Source organism: Mycteria americana, chromosome 1, assembly GCF_035582795.1.
Source record: "Mycteria americana isolate JAX WOST 10 ecotype Jacksonville Zoo and Gardens chromosome 1, USCA_MyAme_1.0, whole genome shotgun sequence".
Lineage (NCBI taxonomy): Eukaryota > Metazoa > Chordata > Aves > Ciconiiformes > Ciconiidae > Mycteria > Mycteria americana.
Window position 1 is genome coordinate 157,083,125 of NC_134365.1, and position 27,869 is coordinate 157,110,993.

The window sequence follows — 27,869 nt, forward strand, 5'->3', positions numbered from 1 at the left end:
CAGATAGGGAAAGCTTACAGTTTGATTAGCCCACTAACTTTGTCCCAAGCAAGATAACTTTTCAGAAAATACCTTCTCTATAGAGAAAGTAGGACCTCAGCCAAAAGGTGGGCTCTTACGAATAGGTTTTAAATAGTAAAGCCAAAACTGCCTTTACTGTGTGCTTCCTTGTGAGTTCAGACAAAGGTGCATATGTCCCAAGATATGCTAAAATAACCATTTCCAAAGAAGCAAGTACTTGGTTGCATAATATTCTTTTAAGGTGGAGGTCATCAAACAAAGTCTTGATTTTGAAAACTGTAAACTCAAAAGAGGAAACAGCCCCCAAGCCAATTGTATCCAGAGGGATGAACTTTATAACATAATACTTTCCAATGAATGGTAACAGTAATTTCATCCCTTCAGTCCAAGAACGGCTGCACTTTCTAAGTACACTATGTTTGTTTCTTTGCATTATTTTATCACAAACATCCCAATTAGGTAACATACAATCTTCTGCTTCCTATTCCCATTGTCTTCCTTTATAAACTTAATTTAAAACTCTAATTGGAGAGGATTGTTTATAAACAATAAACTCTTCTTCAATGGGATGACCTCTTTTCCTAGGTATCAAGTATCACAGTTTGAGCTTTTCCCTTCACCCTGTGAAGCCCCTATTAGGAAACAACAAAGTAAACAATAGGAAGAAAAGAGAAAAACCCACCAAGCTCTAGACCAGCTTAATTTAAAGAACTTAAGATAATCTTAAAGAAGTTAACTGAAATAGTGTGGAAGCTTTTCTGATTAGTCTTAAGAAAATATTGCAGGCTTCCCAGAGTACAATGCATTTGCACATAAAATTTCAAATGAATCTGCATCCATATAAAGAAAAGATGCTGCATTACAGACCAATCCTTAAATTGTATTAGTAGCTCTTAACAGACTGATATCCAACGTTTTTACAGTGTCAAAACTATAAAGAAAACGTAACAAAGATAAAAAGAGGTATCTGCCTCTGTTCCTGTGGAGCTACCACCTGCCTTTGCGGTGGTACTTCTAGTGCTGCCCTGTGCTGGACGGAAAGTTCTACTGCTACCGGTGTAGAAGGTACGTATACAGGAGTCTCTGTATGATCCCCAAAAGGGGAAAACCCCTTTTATTTGTGAATGGACATTAAATTCATACTTCCCACTGCCACAAATTTGACAACGATTATCACAGCTAGCTGAACTAGATTTAGATTTAAGATTTAGGATTTTGCCACTGTGTCGAGTAAAACTGTTGACTAATGAAATTTTAACCTTACATATGTCAAATTATACTGCCCACAGTTAACAGCATCTTGGCCCTACTCCACATGCCAAGTAAGACAATGAAGTTAGCAACATCAGGGTAACGTTACGTTTGTGGAAGTAGGCCAACTGATGAATGATACATATCTGAATTTCCTCATTTCCTTCCACAGAAGAATTTATTATTAAATGTAAAAACACAAGGGACCTAAGTGAAAATAAGTAGGATTGTTGGTTAAAGCATTTTAAATCACTATGACTATCTTAAGAGAAAGAAAAGGCAAAGGAATTAACTGGAATTCATTACACTGTAAGGAGTAGGCACACCAATCTCAAGTTACTATTTTCAGCCTAGTACACATAATAGGACAAGAGGGCAAAGGTAGAAATTAAAGAAAAACAAATTCCAGCCGTCAGGAAGCATTTTTCACATGAGAATCATAAATGTTGGAACGCTCTATCAAGTAAGGTTAATGAGGCTAACAGCTAGCAGCCAAGGAACATAAAATTAGATGGCATCATGGGTGGATGACAAAAAAGGAAGCAATTTTGTAATTATCCTGAAGGCAAGAATGCTTCTGATGCTCTTTGCATACCAACATACACACAGGGCCACATTTGCCTTTCAGTTACCTCTGCAAAATCCGATTACCATCCCCAGGGGAATTACACAGTATCACTGACAGGATAACCTGGTCCATGGGTTTTATGGAAGGTGTGCAAGAAATGAGAAAGGAAGGGTTATTTTTTCCTTAATTGGCTATGATTTAACAACTAGGTTCATTTTTCCGATTTGCTGTCCTTTGCAAATTTCTTATATTCACTTAGAGTTTTATACAATTAAATAATACCCAAGAACTACAAGAGAATCTGTTCTTGAAACTGTTCTCATGGAGCAACAAAGATAATTTCACTGCATCACTCTTCAACTTGATGCTGCGTGACATTCTGATTATGAATCATGTAGCAAATTACCATCCAATAAAATCAACACAATATATCTTAAATGGGTTTAAAATAGATATTTTGCTAAGTGTCAGATGAAATTTCAGTTAAAGAGACGCGGGTTTTCGGTGATACCCCATAATGATTGATTCTTCACTCAGTGCTATTTAGCAGTCATATAAGTTACACAGAAGGAAGTGTAACATTTTCACTGACAAAGTTGACTGATGTCATGAAGATGGGGCACTATAAAATAAAGTACAATCTAGATTAAATGCTAAAATGGGAGCAAGGAAACTACATTTTAGCACTGCCCATTGTAAATTCTTATCCATAAACAAAGAAACTTGGGGCACACAGAGTAAGAGGGACACTTTTTGGGGTATCTGTTTCTCTGACAAGAGGCATAACAGGGTCTTGATAATCCATCAGTTCAACGTGAAGTCCCAGTACCACACTTCAGTGAAAACAGATAATACAGTATTTGGAATAGTACGAAATAGAAATAAGGAGGTTATGCAATTTTCTTAGTTAAGACTAACGAAATGCTTCATCCAGTTGTGATTGACAATTTCAAGTATGAATGGAAGAGGACTTGGACAAAAGTCATATGGAATGGTCAAGGACTTGAAAAAAAGGAAAAAAAAAGGCAAAACAAAGACTTGGAAAAAAAATTTATTTAGTGACAAATTGCAGGAGGCTAATCTATGTAGCTTCGTAGGAAGAATGTGAAAATAGGGGTTTAAGACAATTGTTTCACCAGATACCACTGCCATCAGCAATGCTGGCAAACATCATGGACATGCCATTCTCCCAGCTCCATGTCCGGCCTTGTAATGCTCCAAAATGGGTTAAATGCTACGAGCCACATATATATATATATGTAAAAAAGTATCTACATAATGAAACTAGTAATGCTGAGCTCTTTCATCTACCTCACAAAGGTAAAACAAAAGCTCAGTGACAGATTTCAAAGCTAGATCAATGTAGTCTAACTTCAGGCTAACTATAAAGTTAGGCCAAACTGTGTGTTTGTTTATTGTAAGAGTAGTCAACTACGGGAACAACTTAGCAAGGGCTGTGATAGACTCTCAGGCACTGGAAAAACAAAAAATATGGATAGGACGTTTCTCTAAAACCAGCACTGTAATTCAAACACAAATTAAATTCAGGAAATTCTCACAGCCTACATTATAAATATTAGTCTTGTTTTATACATCCCATATTTTTCTTTACACCAATATGTCACATGAATCAAGTGTACTCTATCAAACTAAGTCTGTATTTTCAACTGATGGTAGGCAAGGATTGCAGATGAGAGATAAAAGACCTAATGGTTTAGTGCTATAAGTCTTACGTATGAAAGTGTAATGTGGTGGAGTGTCAAAGGACTGCAATGACTAAAATTCCCAGCTGGCTGCTTGCATGACCATTATTTAACTCAAACCCCAGACATAACTTCACTGGTTGATAACAAATGTAGGAGAGAAATTTGGGGACATATTCTGAGTCACTCTTCCAGGACCCTATTCTGACCTTCTGGTTCCTAGAAATTACAAATTGAACCTGCTTATAGTAAAACATTTCTCAGCTCAGACAGAGAGATATGACATACAACTACAAAACGAGGAAAGCCAAAAGATGTATGTAATGTTAAGTCACTCATTATTACCCGAGGGAGGCTCGGAAAGCAGAACTTTAGTAACGATTAACATGAAACCCCACTGTCAGCACACACAGGCAGCATTTCTATTAATTGTTACCCTGAACATTAAATTCAGTCAATCCTATTGTGTTCTCTTGCATCTCCCAGCAACCAACAGAAAAGTCGAATGCTTACGGCCTGATACAAAGTGTGCTTAAATCCATTGATTTAGAGGGGGTTTCTACAAATATGCTGCAATCTCACTTTAAAAACTGACTGAAAACATTAGACCACTTGATAGCTCCAACTTAAATTAGAATTTTCTGTTGAAGACAACATGCTGTTCTGCTTAAAAGCTGGTGTCACGAAATGGCTCTCATAACACTGCAGTTAATCATTACAAAACAGTTAAGCCAGGAAAGTATTGTGTTCTTCAGCCTTAGTTATTTAGACTCAAAGCAATTGGTCACATGTTCTTAATAATTAGACAGAATCCATGTGATAATATACCAAGATCTCACACCGCTAAGTCTTTACAAAGCATGCTGAACGTACTCTTTGGAAACATGTGACCTTTTGGGGAATGTCTAATGCAGCACATAGCAATACAGCACAGAGATTCAAAAACCTAGTTTCAAATGACCCACCATGGGTACTGTATCTGGCCTGCATAGCGTGGGTTGCAGTGTATTTGTAAAACCTGCTAGAGGACTTAATTAGGAAAGTTAAAGCTGCAGAAACACAGGGCTTACTGAAAGTAACTTTCAGCATGGCAAAGTAGCCAGCTCAGTAACCTGTAGTGATGGAAATCAGCAGGCAATAGCATGCTACTGTGAGAGGGGAAGGATATAACATTTCTTTCCCTGTTATTTTCAAAGTGGAGAGGTGTTACAGATAATGTAATGCAACTGCGGCACGGATGTGTGTACTGAATGTTAAAGAGGAGAAAGCGATTAACAGCCTGCTTATATGCCAACAGGGAGAATGAGAGAATGAGTTCTTTCTCCTCTATATGCTTGGCCAGGCAATAAGCACCTACCGTATCATGTAGATTGGGGCATGGCTCACCTACACCATGGCTGCAGGACTACCAACACCACAGGGACAGACAGGCAGCAAGTCCTGACTCGCTGATGCTCCCTAGTGAGTCAGCTACAGCTCTCATGGTGGGGTTGTTTTGAGACAGTTTGTGTGGCTCTGCTGTTGCAGAGGCTGATGGACAGTTTGACACTCATGCTTGAAGGAGGACAGCTGCGTGGGTCTACAGTGGCCAGCAATTCCAGGTCTCCCAGAGGCTTGGTTGTGAGCTCTGTCCTGCAGCTGGACCCCTTAGGGAGCTGCTCTCCGCTCTGCTTGTGAAATGCCGGAGCTTCCCCTTTCCTCAGGTCTCCAAGTTTTCTGGTATTTGTCTTGCTGCTTTTGGACATGCACAGATTTTGGGAACAGATCATCAGATCAAAAGGTCAGAAGTCTTTCCTGCTTGTGTTCTGGAGCACAGTCTTTGTATACACTGCTCATTTGAAAGATGCAGGGGACAGCTGAAGTTACTAACCAGACTCTCTGCAAAAGGCTAATCAGACTATCTAAAATTAAATTTGGTTCTGAAGTGCCACAAAAAAGGAAATTTCTTCAAGCTATGGCAAAACTGAGTTGGTCCTTCATCCAAAAAAGAAAGAAAAAACCAAGCAACAACCTTGCACTTTTAATTAACCATTTCCCATGTCCTTTCATAGGAAAACAGTATTCCCTTTTGACGGTAGGCAAACTTGGAAGTAGGAAGATACAGTAGAAATTCTGAGATTGAACAGCAAGATTTCTGCAGCTGAAACAACTTCAGGTGAATCAGACCACAAAAAGACAACAGAATGGTCCCAGGCCTGGCTTCTCAGCTACTGAGGAACAGGACTTTCCTCAAAGAAAAGAGTAAATTTATGTTTACAGAAAAGCTGCAAACAATGGGGGATCTTGAGATGAGAGCTGAATAGTCTTAGGAGGGTCCCTGTCCCTCTTTAAATAAACAAATCCTGTTTCTTCTGCGTGTACAGAAATGGGTTTGGGCAGATGACATTTCTGCACAGGTGAATGGATTACCATGGGGTTGCCCATTATCTGCATGCAGCACTGTAATCTCTCTCTGTCCACAGCGTAAGCAGTGAAACTACTTGGCATCTGCATTTTCATATCCCTTTATCTTCCGAGAATGACGAACTTTAATCTCTCAAAATTAACTGCGCTATTCTATGAAGTTACGTGTGCTTGTCTTAATGGAACATTTTTTTAAAAGCCTAATGAAAGATTGGTAGCCTCAAGGCTAAAAGTACATGGCCAGGGCAGATCTCAGTCTACCTCTCATTCATAACGAATGATGACTGTACTTCAGTTCCTCTCTCCTTGTTTACACATGTTACTGGCTTTATGGAAGACAGTGAATGATACATGACTAACAAGGAAATCACATTAAATGAAAAGGAAATACCTTGAAGAAGTACTAAAAATTACATCAACCCTAATTTGAGATGGTATACTTCCAATGAAGCAGCTGACAAGCCTGGAGTCCACCTGATCGAAACTGGATTCCATACACAAAGAGCTCCCAACATGCCAGTACGATGTTTCTGACTGCCTGTGATGTGGTCATAGTGACTGCTGTATGTTTTTCCTTGGGGAAAAAAAAACAGACCAGTTTGTTCAAAGCATGAAGCCCTGCATACCTATGAAGCAGTGCAGGATCATGCAAGCATGTTGCTGTAGGGCTCACAGGGATTCCTTACTCAGACAAATTCAGGACTACAGTCCCAACCTTCCAAGTGATTTATGATCCAGCCTCAAGCTACCTTACTAATCACTCATCTACTCAATGGTGATCCTATGTAGTACTGTGTCCCTAAGAGACAATACAAACCTCAAGCAAGAGATTAGAGTTGTGAAAGCAGAGGTAATATTTTCTTGAAGTTCTCTAACATCTTAGACTACAGAACATACCTTACCAAGAATGGCTACTATCTTATCCCCTTGAAGGCACAAACAGGGTTATTATGAATGAGTAACAACAAAGAGAGTTTGAAGTTTCCCCTCTTACATAGAAAAATAATCACATCGGTATTGGTCAGAGCATGCATTGGACGGTTTGGATCTCAATTTGATGGCATAAATTCATAAAAGGAAACCAATGTTAAAGAGAAATACAATTTTTTCCAGATTGTTCCCCAGTCTGTTGGCCATGAGTGTATTTAAATAATCATTCCTTGGAAGGGAATCAGGTATAGACAGTTTGATGTGTAGAAACAGTACTGTGTTTCACTCTCTTTGAGTCTAATTAAGTCTATTTACTCGTAAGAAATGGGTACTGGTCTCTTTAGTCCCTGGGTCACTGAAAGGATGGAGTCCTAAGAAGCCCCCTCCTTACTCTCTAAGGCTGGGGCAAAAGCTAGCAGATATAGGACTATCTTATAGAAGACAACTTTTTTCTTTTTTAAAGGCAGTATTAATAGCTTCATAGATAAGGCAGCAAGGCTGTGATCCGCCAAACAAATCAAAACTGTTGCCATAGGCAAAGACTGGAATAGAAAAGCAAGAAAGAAATCTAGACTGGAAGTTGGCATTGTGTGACTGACAACTGATAAACCCCAGTTCACATCAAATGAGGACAATTAAACCCCCTACCTTCTACTACTCACCTGTCCTTGACTTTATTCTAAAACCAGAAGGTAAAAGAGCACATTTTTGCCATTGCCCTCACCTGACCACTCCACGTAGATAGAAAACCTTTTGGGAGAGGGAGGCAGTTGGAGGAGGCGCACAGCAGTGTTCGCACTCTCCAAGAACCGACCAAAGTGCAGCTGGGGAACGCAGCATAAGCCACCAGAAAACGAGCATGTAGCCAAGTGCTACATACTCTAGTCACTGTCCTTTCCTTGGGAAGGACTATTTTTCCTAACACTTAGGCACGACAAAGAGGACTAGGAAATGGTTTTTGGATGCCTCTGCTTTTGCAATTTGGTTTGTGACCTGTTGCCATCTACATCTATTTACATGCTTATTTTTGTCCTTTATTTTACTTACATGATGTAGATATCAACAAATAGGGCATGATAATGCTATGAAACATCACATAAAGCTTAAAACAAAACTATCAAGAGGGGTTTTGGTTTTCCTTGGCATAAATTTCCTATTCAAGTGGGTGATGTGACAATACCGTTGCAAAGCAAGCCGCAAGCATTCAGAATGCGACTGACATTTTCTGCACCTGACCATAAAACGGCTCAGTTCTTCTATTTCATCCCTACTCAGGTAAAACTACCCCAATACACTGATGCATGTGAGAGATGAGAGTGGGCCCTGATTTCCAGCCAGTTAATCTGTCACAGTCTGAGGCACGCATGCTCCATGTCTATGTTAATGTATTAAGTAGCCCCGTGCCCTGCAGCTTGACCATCTGTACTGTTTCACTGTCAGAAAGGTCCCATGCATGCCTGTTGCTTGGGCTGGGAAGCTTTCGCTTGCTTTGCTTCAGCACTCCCTCAAGACATTTTTGGGCATGGTGCAGTAGTCGGCATAATCTAAGGACCACAGGCAGTCTCTAAGGGGTGACCTTGTTTTGGAAACCAAGGAGGCTAATTACCAAGGCTAGTTACTGTTATGGACATGGACAGACTTGTGCCAACTGACCACAAGGGCAGAGAATTCACCTGGGACTCTGTGGTTTACTGTAAGGGACACAGCCAAAGAAGCAGCAGCCTGTGGGCTTTGGCGAGTTAAGAGATAACAGATGTGCTGGCTACCTCGTGGGCACGTACAGGGGACAGAAGATTTGGACACCTTTATAGCTACTCCTCTATACCTACTCTTACCACACACCTGCAAAGCACCTGGGGAAAACCCAGCTTCAGCCTCACAATGCAAGGGAAATGCTTAAATTTCCCTGTTCGTTTCCTTCTTCCAGCCAGCGTCACTTAAGATTTTTCCGAGTGTCACGCAGAGACGTTTGGGCCGTTTCCAGCAGGCTGTTTCTCTGGCTGCCGGCTCGGGGAGATATGCAGGCTTCCCATGCTCCGCGGCCCCAGTGGCTATTCCCAGCCCTGCGCGGGAGCGGCATTCCTTTCTGCCCACTCCCTTCGCCACGGCTCAGCCCGGGACATGCTGGCAGCCCAGGTGAGCACCTCTGCTCTCCTCCCGGAGAAGCTCCCCGGGGTCTCCGCACATGTGTTCAGGGTGCCGTGAGACTCGGGCCAGGTGGCTGAACATCAGTTACACGGGGTCAGCGAGGCTACAGCTCGAATGTAAAAATGCCTTTCCTCATCTATTTGCAGCATGCCCGGGGACTGCACAGGCAGAGCGGCAGGAGCCGACACCGTGCCAAGAGCAAGGCACACACGAGCGCGATGGGGAAAGCCTGCTAAGCTTTCCCAGTTTCCCCCCCCCAACCTTAAGAAACGATTCTCCTCCCCAGGGCTACAAGGCGCAGCAAGCATGGGCAGGACCCGACAACGGACCTGACAACGGAGACTCCCGCAGTACAGGCAGCAAATCGCCGATTTGTACAGATGCCTTTTTTTTTCTGCTTTTTTTCCTCTCTTTTTTTTTTTTATCCCCGATGAAGAGCAGGTTTGTTTCCAAGCCTGCGTTTCTGCAGGAGGTCGGGGCATGCAGAGAGGGGGTCAGCTTCCTGCGGAGCCAGGAGCTGCGGCCTCCCGAGGAGGGGCAGAAGGGCAGCCATGCCGCTCTGCCTGCCGCACCCGGCACCGACGGCCAGGACGCAAGCTCCAGGAACCGCGGCGGACGTAAACAGTCACGAGCTCAGAGCTGCGCTTTGGGACAAGACTTAAACCCAAGGCAGTTAGTTGTTTTCTAATGACACAGACAAAAAGAAGAAAAAAGAACAGAACCAAAAAACCCATTTGCAGAACGGGACAAATGGAAGGGTTTGTGCTTTATCCAAAATATTTCACTTTGCCTGACATCCCTTTTTTGTATACGGCCTGATAATATAGTCGGAAGGTAATTCTGACCAGCAAAGAACCTTTAAAAGCCTTCTGAAATATAAAGAAAAAGTATAGTTGGAATAAAGAATTTATTACTTGGCTCCATCAACCAATGGTGAGAGGAGGTGTGGGCATGATCTGCAGCTAAGACCTGCCAAAAATAAGCCAAGCCCTATTTATCTGAATGATCTTTACTTGTTGACTTCAGAAAGCTACTTCAAAATAAAGGCTGGGATCATTTATGAATAAATAGGACGCCTGAAATATCCCAGGAAGCACACATCCTTGGTAACCGATATGATCTAAATGTTCTTCTGATCTCGCATGTCTAAAATGAAAATAGAACTAACTGGTAAATTTATGTTGAAAATCGTTTTTTTTTTCTCTTGACAAAAAGTCCTTTTTTGAGGAACGTCTGCTCTGTCAGGAGAAAAAAAGCCAAATCAAGCCGCCCTTTCAATTCATACAGAAGGCTCTGGCCAATTTTGAAATTCTGTCCCTGCCCTCCTAAAACACGCTGATTTCCCCAAAATTGCCACCGAATGTTACCGTGCACGTCTGCTTTTCCAGCGCGCAGTTTCCCGCCCCCGGCCGGCCGGGCTGCACCAGGAGCTGCCGGCCGCCTCCCCGCCGGCCGCGGCCTCGGGCCCGCTCCCCCGTCCCGTCCCGCCCCAGGGGAGCCCCGGGCCGGCCACCCGGGCGCAGGGCCAGCTCCTGGTGCAGCTGTGCAGCCTTCCCTCGCCGAGGGGTGTGAAATGAGCTGTGTGGGAAAAAGGCCGTGAGAAGCGGGGCTTCCCCCTCGGCCCGCCAGCGGCTTGTGGTCAGCCAGGCCTGTGCCCGGCCCCGGGCCGCCCTGACCGCCACCTGTGGGCCGATGTCCCAGCCGGGCCTCGGCCCGTCCCCATCCCTGTGGTCCTGCCCAGCCCTCCAAGGCCGCGTCTGACCCTGGTGACCATCCCTGGAGCTGCTGGGTGCCGTAGGGATGTGCCAGGAGGGTGAGGGCCCTGCCCGCCTCCCCACCCCAGCCTCCATCTCCTGTCTCCCAGGAGCAGCATCCTGCACCGCCGCTGAGGAAACCACGTCCGCATCTCCCCTCGCTCCCAGGATGTACAAACTGAAACGTGTTCAGAAAATGCAGTAGCCTCGAGAAACACTGCTAACTGTTGAAGAGGAGAAACTGTGCTGCAAAAACATGATTCAGGTGAAGTATGTGCAATTACTCATGGAAACACAGGTTTGCTCATTAACTTCTCTGTGAGAGCTTTTCCCTTGGTACATATCATTTCTAGGGTCTGAAAACAAGGAGCTACCCTTGCACAGTTGTGATTCACACCAGCACCTTCAGCTTCCAAATGGACAAAAAAGGGCACATGAAAATCAACAACGTCGGTCCTTAGTCACTTAGAAATGTTTGCATGATAAAAATCACATACTTTCACTGTAAGCTGAGTCAACTGCTGCTGTCAGCTAGCTGCTGCCATTTTAAAGAAAATAGCTGTTGATAAACATCAGGAAATACTGCAAATTTCGCTGTGCTTTTTGCTCTGTAGGAGCAAACAAGGTACTGGGAATAGTGCAAGGCATTAGTTTCCTAAGGGAGAAGGGGTTAGAGAAGATAAGCTGCCTTCTTTGGCAAGCAAAGATATTGTAACTGTAATCTACTAAATTAACTTTCAACTCTCCCAAGATCTTGGACTGGTATAATACAATACGAAGAATGTTCCACTCCTTGAACAATTTTTGGCTTGGAAAAACAAAAGCAAAGAACTAATAAAGAATAGTCTGGTCTCAAACAAGAAATTAATTATTGCAAAAAGAAAAAAAGATCCACTAATGCAAACTGTGCTCTGAACTACTGAATGAAAATATTTATAACAAATGTGTTTGCTCATAGTATAACTGAATAAGCCACAATGCAGCTTTACATTTTGGGTAAGGCAAATCTGTTTGGACTTACGAATAATTTTTTTCACAAAATTTAAAAAATACATGGTAGGTTTAGTACCATAATGCATAAAGGCTTTCTGCAGTGCAATCACTACACAATAAAACCCAGATGCGCTAATGAAAAGGTCAAGGAAAAGCAACGTTGAATTTTTGAAACCACTTCAGCTACTTTCAGAGAAAGGTGACAAAATAACAAGTTTTTTTACATGATAGTTTACCTTGTCAGGATTCTTGTCTCTCCGTATCAACATTCTAACCTCAGAGAAATATGGGAAGCTGACAGAATTCTCTCTTCTCCTATCAAATGCAGCATGACTATACAATATGCCATTTAATAACTCTGAAAACCAGAATTACTCCAAATATATTATTGCAGACATTCATTGAGCATGCTTCTGATCTACTCACAAGAAAAAGTGAGTAAAGCCTCCACGTATGGCTTTCCACTGAGAGATTAAAGAACATGGACACTCACAAGATCCTCCTCCTCATCGCTAGCTCCAGGGAGACACAATATGTTGCTTTTGGTGCAACCTGTCTTTAGTCCTTGATTGAATAACTTGAATCAGTGTTAGGATATGACTATATACAAAGAATAACCTTTCTCATTTAATCCACACAGACATAGCAGAAATGGCTCTTGACGAAATCATCCTAGGAAGAATTATTAATTCATAAGAAATTAGGATAAGTAGTGGTTTCATAGGCATGGCAGCAAAAAAGAATGTCAAGGAAGAATCTGAGGAATAACAAGGGAAAGAGACATGTAAGGAAACTCTTACTGATGAGTGGAGCAGACTGCATACAAGAAAGAAAGGATCAGAAATAAGGAATTTATAGCTATGGACCATGACTACATTTCTATGTATGCAATACCTGCAGTGAGTGTGTTAGTCTGCTGGACATCATATGATTGCTGGCAGGTGAAATCCTGGCTCCAATAAAAGAAAAAACAAAAATCCCATTTGGGCAGCCATCCTGCTGCCCATCTACAGCATGATGCACACTGTGACCCTCATCATGGAAACACCACTGCCAGATCAAGGCATGGCTGTTGGGGTCGGTGAAAGTGAGGGGTTTTGCCTTATGTAGCTGCCTAGATGCCACCTCCTTCACTCAGGACTTCTCAGAGTTCTTTAACGGAGCTGCCCCTTCTTCACAGCTCCATGACTGAACGCAGAAAGAGTCCTCTCTGAACTACCCAATAATTCTTTCACAGTTCAAAGAAATTTTGAACAAAGTAATCAGATATGCTGAGAGGCTCCGTGAAATGCTGGTTTTTTGCAAGGTATCATGATTCTGTCCAATTTTTTTATGAAACACCACTCTTACTCAAAGATGAGCCAAACTGTACACTTATTTAAACAGACAAAAATAAGCCACGTCTTCAAGCATGGAAATGCCTCAAATTAAGTTGTTCTAAAATAGGATTGCCACATTTCTGTTTGGGGCATCTCCTAGGCAGAGCTATTTCTGAAGCAGTGCGCAGGTAGGGAGCCTGGTATTTCCAGGAAGAGATGGATTCACTTTGCATACACTACGTAATGTGGCAGAAGAAATTGATACGTCAGACTGACAATTCATTCCTAGATCACCTGGGCAGTATGTATGCACTATTACATTTTGCACACTGTGATCCTAGCATATGCATTGACAGCGGACGTACCCAGCAGGATGGGCTGAGTGATTACTCCACCCTGGCTTCTTTCAGCCTGGAAATCCTGGGTTAACATAAAAAGTCCTCCTGTTTCCACCAGACAACAGTTTCCAAATGGAATAAAATAGGACACATCTGGGAAAACCTGGATGTAAGATAGCCACAGAGCATTGACACATTTTAACTCAGAGCATTAACTTAGGCAGCTGTGCCAGCCATCTAATTTCACTATGAAGTCGACAGAAAGAAGTACATGGCAATGTTTTAAGGATTGTTGCTTCTCTCTCTTTGATGCCATTCCCCCTAATATATCCCTTTACAATGTCACAGGAGTCAAGAAAATTGGATCTCATACACTACTGTGACTCTATTTTATTTCTATATAAATCTCTCTAGACATCTCTGTATGTTCTGCTTTTTAACAGTTGTGATCTGTTACTTGTAGTTATTTTTGTAAATGTTATTCTAACTTACTCTCTCAGTTTTCTTTCTTTTATCTGATAATCATTCCCTTCTCTTCTGGGATTCCATTGCTCCCACCAGAATATAGCTCAGGGAAAAAAAAAGTAATTTTCATTAGGGGCAGTTTAAAAAAATATACTAAAGGAGCACCAATAAAGTCATCAAATATTACAAAACTACTTAGGAAGAGGCATGCTTTGGGAAAGACAAAATAAAAAAAAAAATCAACATTAGCAGAAGACATTCTCTGTGAAGAGAAAAAACAATAATCCAAGAATTATATTTTGGATGCAATATATTTGCAGGGACAGGAAGAGTGAGAAGAAATGTGCAAACTTGCCTAAGCTTTGGGTAGTTAACACAACTTAATTTTATTTAAGCCAGATGAATATTTAAATCTACAATTTAGAATAGTTCCAAAGTTACTTGGGGCCTTTAACATCACCAGCCAGCATATGCCAAAGAGCGCTAAAGATAACTGGAGCCTGATCCACTCCATTTGGCTGTCTCTCCCAGTATTTCCATCCAGGGACTCCTCTTCCTTAGTTCTCTTCAAGCCTGCAACCGGCATCCTCTCCTCTTGGCCAGAGACACCATTTCGTCTTCCCCAATCCTCGGGCATCCTAAACATCCTTCTCCTTTTTCTTCCTCTTGCTTCTTTCTTTGCTCAGAAACATCCATCTCCCTAACAGCTAGCAGCAGCCTGCCAGGCAAGACATCCAGTCAAATGCTCTGAGTTCCCTTCTTTCTCTCTCCCTCCTTCCTGGCTTCCTCCTTAATCTCATTCCAGTTTCTTCCTATGTGCAATTTCACTCATTCAACAACACTTATCTCCAGCAGCTGTAACTCATTCGCATATATATGGCTGTCAAACTCAGCTGCTCTGCTTGTCTCATTACAGGCAGAACCATGACTTTTAAGATCTGGTCCCACACACTTTAATCATTCATAGCATTTTTTTAATCCAAGCTAATAAAACACTTCATAACATTAGCACACTAATCTGTGTAACAAATAGTAGAAGATTCTATGTGACAAACAGGATTACAGTATAAAGAATGTGCCAGCAACCCACCTGCAATTACTCAGGTGCTGCTGCTTCCCCCACACACCTACTTTGTCACTCTACAAACACGCTGGACCAGAGCTGTCACCCCAAGGGGCAAGCCCACCCCTCCTCCCACCCCCAGCTGCCTGCTCCCAGTCCCACGCCAGCCCAAGTTTCTATGAATACAAGCAGTGACCTGATCCAGGCTAAAGTTAGCTCTCACCCCTCTTCTCTTTTTGGGGACTGATTAGTTTAAACAAATAATTTTCCAATTCAGTTCACCACATGACTACAGAAAGACCTGTGCTGGCCAAGGGAAGGGAGTGGCATACAGGTGGAAAATGGGATAAATATTTTGGTGGCAATACAGCTCTAATTTTTCATGGAAACACGACCAAACTTCCTCACTCACGTTCACTGGGGTGTTTCATCTCCTACACAGCCACCACCTTAGGAACTGTTAAATTGGGGAAATGAGACCTCCAAGCAGGCCAATTTACTCTGTCAAAATACTCTGGGAAAACCAGCATGTGGGGATTCAATCAGCCATGACCAGACTGCATCCGCTTACTGAGGTAACTCAAACACCTCTTTGGTATACCTCTATGTTAACACCGCAGCCTGCAGTCTACAAGCAAGGACATGAAGGAGAATGAATTAGCCCATGCTACAGCTAAAGCTCAGGTATCATGCTACGCACACTACCGCAAGACTTCATAAAAAGGAGAGTCATACCACAAATGTCGCCTTTTTATGTCAACTGATCCCAGTGATTTCATTACTGGGCCTAACACACTTGCATTATCACCAGCCTGCTCTGGTTTCAATAGCGCGTGGTAATATTATCATCCATTTAGTGCTACTCAGCAGAATGATGTTTCTATCAAAACACCGCAAAGAAAAGTAGCACATGACACTCGAGGTCTTCGCTCGTGTCCCTTCCCATGGGGCTATGGGTCCCCAGCCTGTCACCTCTCGCTCAGCCACCATGTGGAGAGACCAACCATCCATGCAGACCAACGGGCAAGCTCTACATGCCAACTGCAGCTTGAGTGCGGAAGTATCGTGTGTCACAACACCTGCTGCAAAAGCCCTAGTATTTCCCATTCCTTAATATATTACGCCATCTCACCACACAGATGTAACCACATCAGATACCTATAAGGAGTGCGAAGTCATAAAAAAGGGGTGAAAGTTGCAGACAGTAGGATTAAAATATAAGTAGGATAGCTTTTGAAAAAATGTAATCAAGGCCCCACTTGCACATGACCATAGAGCCTTACCCACATGTGGTGGCTGAGAAATGGAGCCACAAGCCCAGCCTTAGCAACCTTTCAGCCTGCAGTACACAGGCCTGATCCAAAGCCTGCTGGCATTAATGACAATCTTTCTATTAAATTCACCACGCTTTGTAATAGGCAAATATTGCACTCCCATATACGTTATCTCTCACTTTCTTCACGTCCTTGTGACAATGACCCAAGAGTTTAATAACTTCTGTTTATATCAACACCTCAAGCGGATGGTTGCAACCACCTACATAGCACCTAACTTACCTATTTTGGGATTTAACAATTTAATTTACACAACAATTTATTTATAAACATGCCTCTGATTTGTAAAAATAAGCCCTAGCTTCAACTTCTCAGCCCTCAGATGAGGTCTGCACTTAACTGAAGATACTTCATCTGCAGGTTAACTTCTCCAAAGTACTCTGTGGTATCTACAGCACTGCATTTTTGGTGCTTGTCTTACAAAAATGAAGAAGCTGTGGGGCTTGCTTTGCTATTGCTTTAACAAATTACCCATTCTGAACAAAAGTAAAAGTGGAATACTTCAAACAACCTGACACTGAAGCCTTATGCTTCTCTGCTAAACATCATTTTGTTGAAGGCAGTAATCTGTAAGGCTTGCAGAGATGATTTGTTGCTTGTTTCTTTTAACGGAATGATAGATAAGCCATCTGGCAAAGGAAAATGCAGTTCCTCACTTTCTGGTACCAAGGAAACTGCTTTTTCCTCCTCGATCTCCTCAGTAAAAGTCATAAGGCATTTTACTTACAGCATCCACTTTGACGGCGGACAGCACGACTTCCATCAGGATCAGCAGAAGCCCCAGATCCCTGCAGGGAAGGTGAATAAGCACGATATTGTTTTAAGCTAGCGCAAAACAAGCACGTGGTAAAACTCTGCAGTTAAAGGTAACAATACGACTTTAAAAGAGTTATTTCCAAAAGCCTGCCGAGCGGAATTACTTACTGACAAACAAAAATACGTGCACCGGGAAGCTGCGAGATGTCCATTTTCGCTCCTTCCCTGCCCGGGGGCTCGGCTCAGGGCTTCCTCCCGCCGGACGGCCGCCCCTGCAAAGCAGCGAAGAGCCCGCACGTAACGCCGCTGCCCCCGGCGGTCTCCGGGCTCGGCGACGCCGCTGCCGGGGCAGGGAGCGGCCCCACCGGCCGGGCCGGGCCGGGCCCACCCGGGGAGAGGGGGACGTCGCGCCGCTCCCCGCCCGCCCCGCGCAGAGAGCGGCGTCCCGCCGGCGCGCACCCACCCGCGGCGGCGCGGACCCCGACGGGCCGAGCAGAGCCAGCGCCCCCGACCGCTTCCCCTCGCCTCCCCTCCCCGGCCCCGGCTGCCGCGCCCGCTCCGCACCGTTGCGCGCCGCGCTGCCGTGCCCTCCCGGGCAGCAGCGGCCGTGTGGGGCGAGGAAGCGGCGCGCCTCCCCCCTCCGCCCGCCCGCCCCCCCCGGCCCCCCCGCCGCCGGCCCGCCACCCACCCGCGGCGGGGAGGAGGAGGAGGAGGAGGAGGACCTGCGGCCGGCGGGCAGCGGGCGAGGTTGCGCCCTCCCAGGGTCCCCGCCCGGGGGGAGGAGAGGGGCTGCCGCCGCCCATCGGTTACGGCGCGGCGAGTCCCTCGCCCCCGAGGCATTGCAGGCGCCGCGGCCGCCACGGAGGGGAGAAGCGCGCATGTGGGGCCGGCCCCGCGGAGCCCCACACTGAGCCGCCGGCGCCCCGCCGCCCAGGGACCGACGGCGCGGTGCGCGGCAGCATGCGGCTCTGGCTGGGCTTCGGGCTGCTGCTGAGCGCCGAGCTCAGCGCCGTGTCTGCCGCGGTGAGTACGCGGGGGGCGGCTCCCCCGGGCTGCGGGACCCTCTCCCGAGGAGGCGCGGGGACGGGACGGGACGGGACGCCCGCGTGGGGCGGCGCGGTGAGCCCCCATCCCTGCTCTCCGCCCCCGCCTAAATTGCGCGGGGCCTCCGCTCTCGGAAAGGTGGAGCAGCCAGGTGGGCTTGGCGGGGATGCCCGGCTACCCCGCCGCTGCCGCGGGGCTGCGCCCCCTCGCCGGCCCTCCGCGGGCGCGGAGCAGGGCGGCCGGCACCGCGCGTGGGGCCCCGGCCTGCCCACGGGCTGGCGGTGGGGCTCCGGGCTAGCGCCGCGGGACGGGCCCCGCCGCGGTCTCGCTCTCCCACGGCTCGGCAAGGAGCGCCGCTGGCTGGGGAGGGAATATAAAGCGCGCACCCACCCGGGACTTAAAAGTAGCAAGTTGTGTCTCCATGGTAAAAAAAAAAAAAAAAAAAAAGGTGAGCTTTTGGGGGGTGGAAGGGAAGAAAAGAAAAAACCGAAGTGGTTGGTTGCTTGGACTCAAAGAGCCGTGCTCGCTGCCTTTGACCCCCGCGATGGGCAGTAGGCTGGAGCCCAGGATCCTGATGTTAATGGTTAAAGCTGAGTGTTGGCACCTTTCCCGATGGAGGCAGATTCAGCCACAGACATTTAAAATCGAAAGTATGCAAGTAGTCTGAAAGTTTTGCTCAGGGAGCTAATTTTATCACTGAGATATTAGCTATCCGCTGTCCTTAAGTTAAAGGACTCTCTTTCCTGCTGCTCCTGAAGTATTTGTGCACTTCCGTCTGTACCTCTAAGTAAAGGGTGGTTGACATAATAAGTCGAAATAGGTCATCTTTTCGTGTCTCCTTGGTGTCTTGCATTTGATTAGGTTGATGCCGTAGTAGTGAAATTCAGGGGTGCAGAAAACTCTTCAGTAGCCATGGGCAGATGGTTTTTTGTTGTGCTTTCTGCTATAAATGTAGGATCTTGGTATAGTTATCAGCAAAGGAAGCACCGGAAAGTGTTGTTTTAAACTCTTTTTCTGCAGTTTCAGATGAAATTAGGTTCTATAATGAATCATGATATCTCTATGTGACCATGGGGATGGTATGTATGCCTTGAATCAGATGAAGTAAGAAATGCACTGAACTTCTGATGTCTTATCTGTTGCTCCTAGGCTGATAGTATCAGGCTTACTGTGATTGCAGTAAATCACTCGGTGATGCAGCTCTTGGGCAATTCACCCATCATTTGGCATTAAGCTGATTAAACTGTATTCCTTTCAGGATATAATTAATTTTAATTAATTAAAACTTTTTGAAGTAAATGATTCACATTTGAGTTCTGAATTTTGTATTCCTAGAGGTATAAATATCTGCCTGTGAGGTATGTTCCCATCTTGCACTGTGAAGTGAAGTCATTGGATAAACTATGACTGTCAATCAAAGACAGAAAACTACGTAGGGAAGATGTGCTTATTAAAAGAAGATACGAAATTTAATATCAGTTATACAATTTCAGGTCTTCTGTAGCAACTCTGAAGAGGCTCTGCTTTACAAGTGTCCTTCATATGCTGGATAGGTTGTTTTATTAAAATCAAGATTCCTTAAAATGTAATCTGGAGCTGTTAATTATATTATGACGTTATCCCCATAATTAACCATTCTTTCTGTGCTATGCTGACTGCAGATTTACACTTCCTCATCAGTGCCACCGGGAAGCACAAGTATGCTGTGGAAGTTGAGCTCCTCGCAGTTTTGTTGCCTTAGATAAACTTTCTACTGTACATGGGTGGCCTTTCAATCAATTCAATTCTGTTGGCATTGTCCCCAGCTCCGCGTTGTTGCCTGTCACTAGCAACGACCCAAAAGGTGATGGAGACTGTTGTTGGCCGGCAGCATACCAGGCGTGGGTGGTGGTCGAGGGGCTTCTCTTTGGAGGTCCTTGAGCCGGGCTGATGCCTCTGAGGGATTGTGGCTGGGTGGTGTGGTCCACTGTACACCTGGGCAGGACCTCTTACTTCTGCTTTTGGAGAGCTGGCAGAGCTGGCCCAGCACTCACATTGTCCTCAGACGAACGAGTTCCCACTGTTTACATTTAAAGAGTAGCTGTGGTAGCAGAGAACTGCGTGGCAGGCAAGGTTGTATGCAGTGCTGTTGCGATAGGCTGAATGGAGCAACTGCTTTTCTCCTGCAAAAAAATGATGCCTGTTCTTTCCTGCCCCAAAACAGCTTGTATTAGCTAGATTTAAAAAAAAAAAAATAAAAATTGTGCAGCCACAGTCTTGTCATGTTCTTAATTGTCCTATAGCCTTCATCACGGAATCACTGAGGCTGGAGGGGCACCTTGGAAATGGTTTACTCCGAGCCCCTGCTCAGAGCAGGGCCGGCTACAGCAGGCTGCCCGTGGCTGTGTCCAGCCGGGTTTTGAGTATCTCCAAGGATGGAGACTCCACAGCCTTCCTGGGCAACCTGTGCCAGGAAAAAATGTTTCTTCGTATGTGCATCATGGTTGTGCCAGGATAACTAACTGAGACTTGAGACTGTGCCTGTGAATGCAAATGTAGCAGAAGCAGCTCGTGCTTTGTTGTTGGTGGTGATTCTGCAGTGTAACAGGGCTGGCAGAGTGAAAAATTGTTTTTATCACTGACATATCCGTGATTAAATACATACAAGGAGATTTGGAAGGACTGCTCTCACAGAGGCATTTGACGTAGCAAAGCCAGCCTTGAGCCAGCTACTGTCAGGATCATGTGCCTCAGTACAGAAAAGGGAGCTGCTCCGCTGCAGCTCCCACAGGTTGTTGTAATGTGGCACTATAAAATGCATCCAGATGTGGCACTGGAAGCTCAGTGTTTTTTACGTCGACCAGTTATAATTAAAATATTAATTACAGCTAATCTGGGCTTTTGTACCATTCTGTGTTCTTCTCAGGAGATTCATTTTCAGTTTTTAAGGAGAGCAGAGTGGAAGACAGGGCAGTAGATTAAGATGTTTCCAGGTCAGGCTGAGAGACTGCTCCCACGAGACGGTTGCAGGAGAAGCTTGTTTTGATGGATCTCTGCAGGGGCTCTCATTTCTGACACTCTTCAGGCTGCCATTTCCTTTGAAGAAAGTCTGTTTCCTAACATTAGTACTGCTTGGTTGAGAGATGACAATGCCATGGAAATCCCGGTTTCATGTTTCGGTACCTTGTCGATGCTGCTGCAGTGCCCGTCCCTGTGCTTTCTGCAATGGAGCAAGATCTTCCGGCTGCGCATGAGCCCTGGGGCAAGTCGCCTTCCACGCAAGTGGGCTAGCTGCCATCTAACACTGGGGGAACGGAGGCGATGCCCTATCCACTGCTGCTCAGCAATGGGCTTAGCCATCTCTCTGCGTTCCCAATCCATCTCTCTTTCCACGGTTAGTGTTGGCAAAACAGGAGCCAGGCCAGAGCTGAGAGCAAGCTCTATCCAGCTACTAGGAGAAGGCGGGCCAGAACAGTGATAAAAGCATGCATAATTTTTTCCACAAGGGCAGTGCTGATTCCACCAGTGCTGTTTGAGCTGAGCGTGTGGTGGCAGCTGGGGACGCACTGGTGGGAGGCCAGGAGGTTTCTGTCCCCGGGTAAGCCCTGTCTGGGGAGTGGTGCCCAGTCCGTGGCAGGGCAGAGGCAGCTCTGCTGCGTCACCCTCACACCTTGCTCGTGTCACCTCTCCTATTTTTAAATTGTATTTGGGCCTGCAGTCTGGCACATGCAATTCTAGGCCAAAAGCGAAAAAATAAATTGCTTCCAAGTAGTCTGAACAATTTTCCTGTTCCTTTTTTGTTAAAAACATGGTTTATTGAGACGAAGAAGTACAAGGCAGGTAAACTGAGAGCGGATGAAAGAAATGACTCGGGTTTTTGGCATGTGGCTGAAGAGAAGTCGTATGACTGAGTCTGAATGACTGACAGCACTTCACTTGGGTGTGCTTTTACTAGTGAAATAAGCCTGGGCTGATCACCTGCCTTCTGCAGCCATTTGTGTCTAGGGCTCCTACTGTATTCTATGCTGAGACCTGTCCCCTAAGGCCATTTGACATCCTTGTCCCTGCATGTCCTCAAGGACTTGTCAATACCAAGAGCACGTCTAACAAACCCCAACAGGTTTTAGTTCAGGATGGAGATATGGTCACTTCAATTCAGAAAGTGTGGCCAGAAGGAGAGACCCAAATGACTTCAGATAAGTTAAGCAACTCTTGGGCTAGAAGGCTTCACAGGGAAAAGGGAAACGGGGTTCAGTTCCCCCTGCCAGGCTATGGAGGGGTGCGGGAGGATCTGAAGAAGTACAGCACTCCCTTTTCTTCCTGTTGGAGTGAGGTGGCTTGGCAGGAAGGGGTATGAGACCTGGAGCAGCCGAGGGTGCACCACAGAGGGCCACGAGAGTGCGGGTAGGAAGGTGGCCTTCAAGCCCAAGGCAAGGAGTGCTTGCTGGGGAAGCAGTAGTCATGGGTTCGTCTGTCCACCCCCAGCAGTGGGGAGTCATTTGGTCAATATATATACAGAACAGGATGCATGGGCACTTCTGGGAGCAAGGGGGCAGGCCTGGTGACTCCTTGCTCCCAGGAGAACATCCTTGTCCCTGCTGTCCTTCCTGCGTGCTTCCCCTCTCCCTCTGGCCACCTTTTCTACAGCATCACGGCACAGAGTGCCGGAGTCAGGAGAGAAGGGTAGGCTCTTTTGGGAACACATACCTGTTTGCTGCCACCTGAGTTGGAGAAGGCAGTCCCTGAGCCTCCCTGAGCAGTTGGTCCTGACTCATCTTGGTGAACTTCATTCCTGGAGCCAGCTGTTGAGCGTCAGCACACGCAAGTGCATTCCTAGACCGTCATCCCAAGTAGCACAGTTTTCGCTTCTGAGCGTTGGTGTGTATCAAATGCCTGCAGGACTACTGCAGTGTTTCATTGCAAGTCATCCGCTTGGTGTATATAATCCTGGGATATAATTAGGTTATATAATGCCTGAGGTTATGCCGGATGTATATACTGTCACTTGCCTTGGTCATGTAGAGAAATGTAGGATAGCTGCCGCAGGCAGCTAAGACAATTGTTTAAAAATGTCAGAAACCATCTCTAGGGATAGGCTTATGAATATTGTTCTTTTTATAGAACTAGACTAAACAAAGGAAGATTCAACAACCTCAACATGAGAATAAATTGACTTACTTCATCAGTGTTTAAAAGTTACATAGTGCTCCCTTCCCAGAATTTCCGTTGACTTTCCCATCACAAAGGCCCGTAACACCTTGCAAAATTTGGTCAAAGGGAAGAATTTGGGCATGGGCTATGACCTGACACTGAGTAGCTGAAGGTGTGAAGTACTGCTGGAATTTAATGATGTTTGTGGGAAGATAAATTTCTGATCCTTTGGGCTGTGAGTGGCTGGAATTATCCTTGCTGATTTAATACATCAGAAAAGTACGTGGCGTTAGCACTCCAAGAGTCTTTACACAGCAGTATCTTGGACGATGTGGAAGTAAAATACAGAATGAATTAAAACATTGTCAGTATGTCAAGTACTATCATTATGCTATTCTAATCTGAAGTGACATGCAGTAAAGAAAAGGGCAAATGTGTTCTTCATAATGAATATAAGTAGAAAATATAAAAAAACCCCACTGTGTGTTGTTACTCTCTGACAGATATAAACAGAAAAAGGATGATCAAAGATTTAATAAAAAAAAATTGTGTGCCATTTAGCTTTAGGTTCCTGTTTAGTATTGAGAAAAATACATAACTAAGCAGGTTTCAGTGAATGCTTCAAAGACTAAAAAGATGACTGTTTAAGCTTCCTTTATCTCTGAGATACCCTCTTGCAGAAGGAGGAGCTTGGATAAACTTTCTAAATTGGAAAAAAAGAAGTACAGTAGTGTATATTTAAAAGCACTTTAGCTTCCAGTCCCTTGTACTTCTGCTATACTCTGTTCTGCTCTGTATTCACTTGTCACTACTTTGACCGATCCAGTATCTCAAATATGTATTTCTTAGGAAACCTCTTAATATTGTGCCTGCTTCCATCGCGTTTCCAACACAGGCAAAAAACATTGTAAGCCTTAAGGTTGTATTAGCTCTTCTTAGCTTAGGTGAACGTGTGGGGGTGGTAGCCCATTTTCTCCTCTGGTTTGCCAAGTCACGAAGCGTCTGCAAACTTGTACTTATGGGTTGCAGTGAGAAGCGTAGTCCTGCTTTTATACCCGTGCTGGAGTGTTGGAGTAGCGTCGGTGCCGTGCTGGTGCGAGGTGCTGCGGCGTGGGGGCAGGCGCAGGTGCCGTGGGAGCCGGCAGCCTGGGAATCCGCTCGGGTGGAGATGAGTCAGCCTCGCCTCGCAGCCCGCAAAAAACCCTCCTTTTTTTTGGCCTGGATTGCCTTACAGTAACGTAATAAAAAAGGCATGGCCAAAGATGAAATGAAGGAAGCCAGAGAAGAGTTGGAAAAAGATGGGTTTTCTTTTTTTTTAAATTTATTTTTTCTTATGTTACCTTAATGTAGCATATCAAAAGGATGCTGTCCTCACACATGTTCTGAGGTAAACGGCGTAAGATTTTCCAACATTGTGCCAACCTAATTAATAGAAAGTGTAACTGTGTTTTTAGCAAAGTTATTCAGCTACTTTTATGGAATTTTATGTAGGTTGGGGAGGGGGGTTTGGGTGGATCCAAGAGAAGGACTACTAAACATCCTCTGTTCCCCTCCTTTCCTCTGCCTTTTCTCTCTGTGCACACCCCTGCTGCCTTCACCTTTACTGCTGCTGGCAAACAGCCTCTTGCAGGGTCTGAGGAAGGGTGTGCATCTTCAACAGAACAATGTAAGGGGCGAAACACAAAGTGCTGTCAAGTGTGCTGAGTAAACAAATTGCAAAGTAATAGTTCATTTTCTTTCATCTTTTTGTGGCTTTCATCCGCTAGTAGCAGTGACAGAGACAGCATTTTGAGGTGAAGGTTTTCCAGATGGCTGAGAGGGAACTTATGGAAGGAATTATCAAAGTTATAAAATAAAGATAAGAATTAGTTTAATACACAAGGATTAGTAGGAAGAACTAGAATATTTTAATTAAAAACCTAATGAGTTAGGTCTTTTGCATTCGGAAGAGATATAGCCTTTTATAGAGTAAGCATGGGACAAACTATCCAGTATCCTGTCTGTAGATAACAATGTATACCTTAAAGAGCATTTCAAATGCTGCAACTGGGAAGTGGAAATAAGTTTTTAGGTAAAGGTTGTCACCCTGGTGGAGAAACCTGTCCAGCTGTTAAAGTGGGAGCAGAGGAGATGTGCTGAAGAGCTCGAGTTCCCAGACTCCATGCTTCATCTCTTAATGGAGATATGATGAAAGCCACCATTCAGTTCTAGATGTTGAACTTTTTTAAAAGCTGCCAGAAGTCTGGTGGTATTCCCTAGCATTTGCTAGAATAAAATGACTTGAGGCAACTAACATTGCATCTCCTCTACCACCTTCAAAAAACGGTTTCCAGCCTTTTCTCTGCCCATGCTTGTCTCAGCTGCTGTGGGATTTATAATCTCTCTGGCGACATGGGAGGTCTGCGGTTTCACCAAGACGGTCAACCTTCCTTCTAGCCAAGGTGCCCTCTCCTATGTCTTCTGCACATGAAAAAAATGTTGTCTTAACACTGGGGCATGAACCTGGTAGAGCATTTCCAAGTGGTTTAGTGGATGAAAGTGTTCTAATTAATCAATGTAGTTGATGCTGTTCTTACGTGAGCATTATTTCTATAGATATTCATGTTGGAAATTCACAGTGAAGTATGTAATCTTTCATGCAAATAATCACTAACTTAGGGGAAAATGTATTGTTTTATTAGCTGGTTCTATTTTAATAGATAATTTATGGGGTCCTTAGTTTAGTATACAGATAACAGAATGAAAAAGGCTTTTTCTTTTTTTTTTTTTTTTTGGTCATGACAAATGTTTCAGTTATAGCTAAGGGATAAAACAAATTAGCCCATTTTCACTGGATAGCTATGTGCTGACTGGATGTTGTAAGTCTTTTGGTCTTATTAGTCCAGTTGTTTATCTAGTAGAAGAAAACTTGTTTTCTACTTTACTGAAGACTTCTGTTGAAGTGTTTGATAATCTAAAAGCATTGAAATAAATCCTAAGATTGTAATAAAAGCCAAATAAGGCTGAAAAATTACACTGGTATGGACTTACAGGGCTGTAAAGAATTAGAACAAAAGTTTGAAAAAAAATTAGTACATTTTGCATTCATGGTGCACATATTAAGGGAAAAATCAGCTAAGTGAGGGTAGACTCAAACATTCCAGGAATTTTCGTATTGTGCTTGAAGCTCTGTCCCTTTTATGGCAATGGTAAGTCAGTTATCTGCTAGCAGAATAAAAAAGGATAAATTCTGGCTGCCATAAAGCCAAGATGCATGTGCAAGCGGTATTCAGGGCCAAAACTCAGAAGGTTTTTTATCTGTAAATACATGTGTGTTTTTAACAGTTTGCAAGAACAGGCAAGGAAGACTAAAACTATGTAAATGCTTGTAATATTACAGCTTTGCTTGAGAAAATTATGAAGTTTTTTACTGAAACTATCATTATTTTTTTTTAGCTGAAGTCTATTGACTGGGGCTGTATCTTTGTTAAGAACAGCTGCATTTTTGGAATCAACATGGAAGTATTTAGAGAAAACTGGAAAATAGCAAGAGGTATAAATTAAAGTGAGAAGGAAGTAAAAAGCTTAAAATTATCCTAGGAAGTTTATGTTTTTATCCTTTTTTTTTTTAAATGGAATAGTGATTCTGAGGAATCAAGGCTGAATGACTGATCCCAAGGGAGTGGAGTAGAAACCAGGGCAAGAAACATCCTGGAAGCCAGGTATTAGAAGAGATTGCCAAAAACTGGTATTACAAAGAGAAAAAGTCAGGAAAGAGGGAAAGGACTAAGTTCTAGAGCCCTGCACTTACAGCTTTGCTTAGCTGGAGAACAACTGGGAGCTGACTCTGGCTCCTAGCCCTTGCCACCAGTTGCGAGGACCCCCCAGCTGGCAGTCCCAGCCTGGAAGGGGTTGTTCCTCTGGTTGTTACTGGTAAGTCCCAGCTGGGGGAAGACTCAGACATGGGTTCTGGTGATGTTAATTCTTACGTAATGTAACCTTACTGCCTGCGACTTTCTATCGCTATTTTGAAACTTACTTCCCATTATGGACCTTGGTGATACAGCAAATGTTGTACCAGTGCCTAAAGTCTTTGGGTTAAATAATGTCTCGGCTCATGCTCTTGAGAATGCCAAAATAATAGTTCAAATCATGCAGAAAAACAAATCCATCTTGCTGGGGACATGCCTTTGAAAATGTGCTCTGATTCACACTGGTCAGACAAACAGTGGATGCTGATTTTTGGTGTGTTTTCCAGGAATGGTGTGCTCGGCTGGGACAGAGCTTGTGATCTCGAATGGACTGGATGTGTCATGAGCATAGAAAAGCTTTGAATGGTAGCCCCTGAGACGTGGAGGCAGGCATCTGCCAACCTTGCAGTGATTCTAGCTCAGTGCCCTCTGTCCTGTAAGGTGCAGAGTCATTTCCTCAAAGTTGCTAATGATTTCAGCTTCCATTTAATTCATTTTTAGAGTGGTTGAAGGTGCTAAGGATGTGGAAGGATTTTTCCTAGAGCATCAAGGAGGCCGAAGAAGATGATGGTGACAGGGCAAAGCCAGAAAACTGCATAGGCCAAAAATGAGGAAGATTGTTTTGTGAGGATGCTTCTGTGTGCCATCGTTATAAGACTCATGTTTTCTTCTTAGTGTCTTCAAATAAAATCCTCAAAG

At 44.4% G+C, this 27,869-nt stretch overlaps 2 protein-coding genes across 3 annotated transcripts in view; one reads left to right on the forward strand and one right to left on the reverse strand.

Annotated features, from left to right (window-relative positions):
* The window catches only part of COL4A2 (collagen type IV alpha 2 chain), a 146,290-nt gene extending 128,574 nt beyond the window's left edge, over window positions 1–17,716 (reverse strand). Inside the window, exons 1-3 of one of the 2 annotated variants that reach the window (XM_075525896.1) lie at window positions 17,611–17,716; window positions 17,215–17,318; window positions 17,018–17,078 (exon numbers count right to left, since the gene is read on the reverse strand). In XM_075525896.1, the coding sequence (XP_075382011.1) occupies window positions 17,018–17,078; window positions 17,215–17,258 (105 nt within the window). In that variant the 5' untranslated portion in view covers window positions 17,259–17,318; window positions 17,611–17,716. Of the gene's footprint in view, window positions 1–17,017; window positions 17,079–17,214; window positions 17,319–17,509; window positions 17,529–17,610 lie in introns of those variants that run through there. The other variant, XM_075525905.1, reaches the window with a different exon arrangement.
* A 61-nt stretch (window positions 17,717–17,777) lies between these two features.
* The window catches only part of COL4A1 (collagen type IV alpha 1 chain), a 130,287-nt gene continuing 120,195 nt past the window's right edge, over window positions 17,778–27,869 (forward strand). The window contains exon 1 of the mRNA XM_075525917.1: window positions 17,778–18,069. Within this exon, the coding sequence (XP_075382032.1) occupies window positions 18,007–18,069 (63 nt within the window). The 5' untranslated portion in view covers window positions 17,778–18,006. The remainder of the gene's footprint in view (window positions 18,070–27,869) is intronic.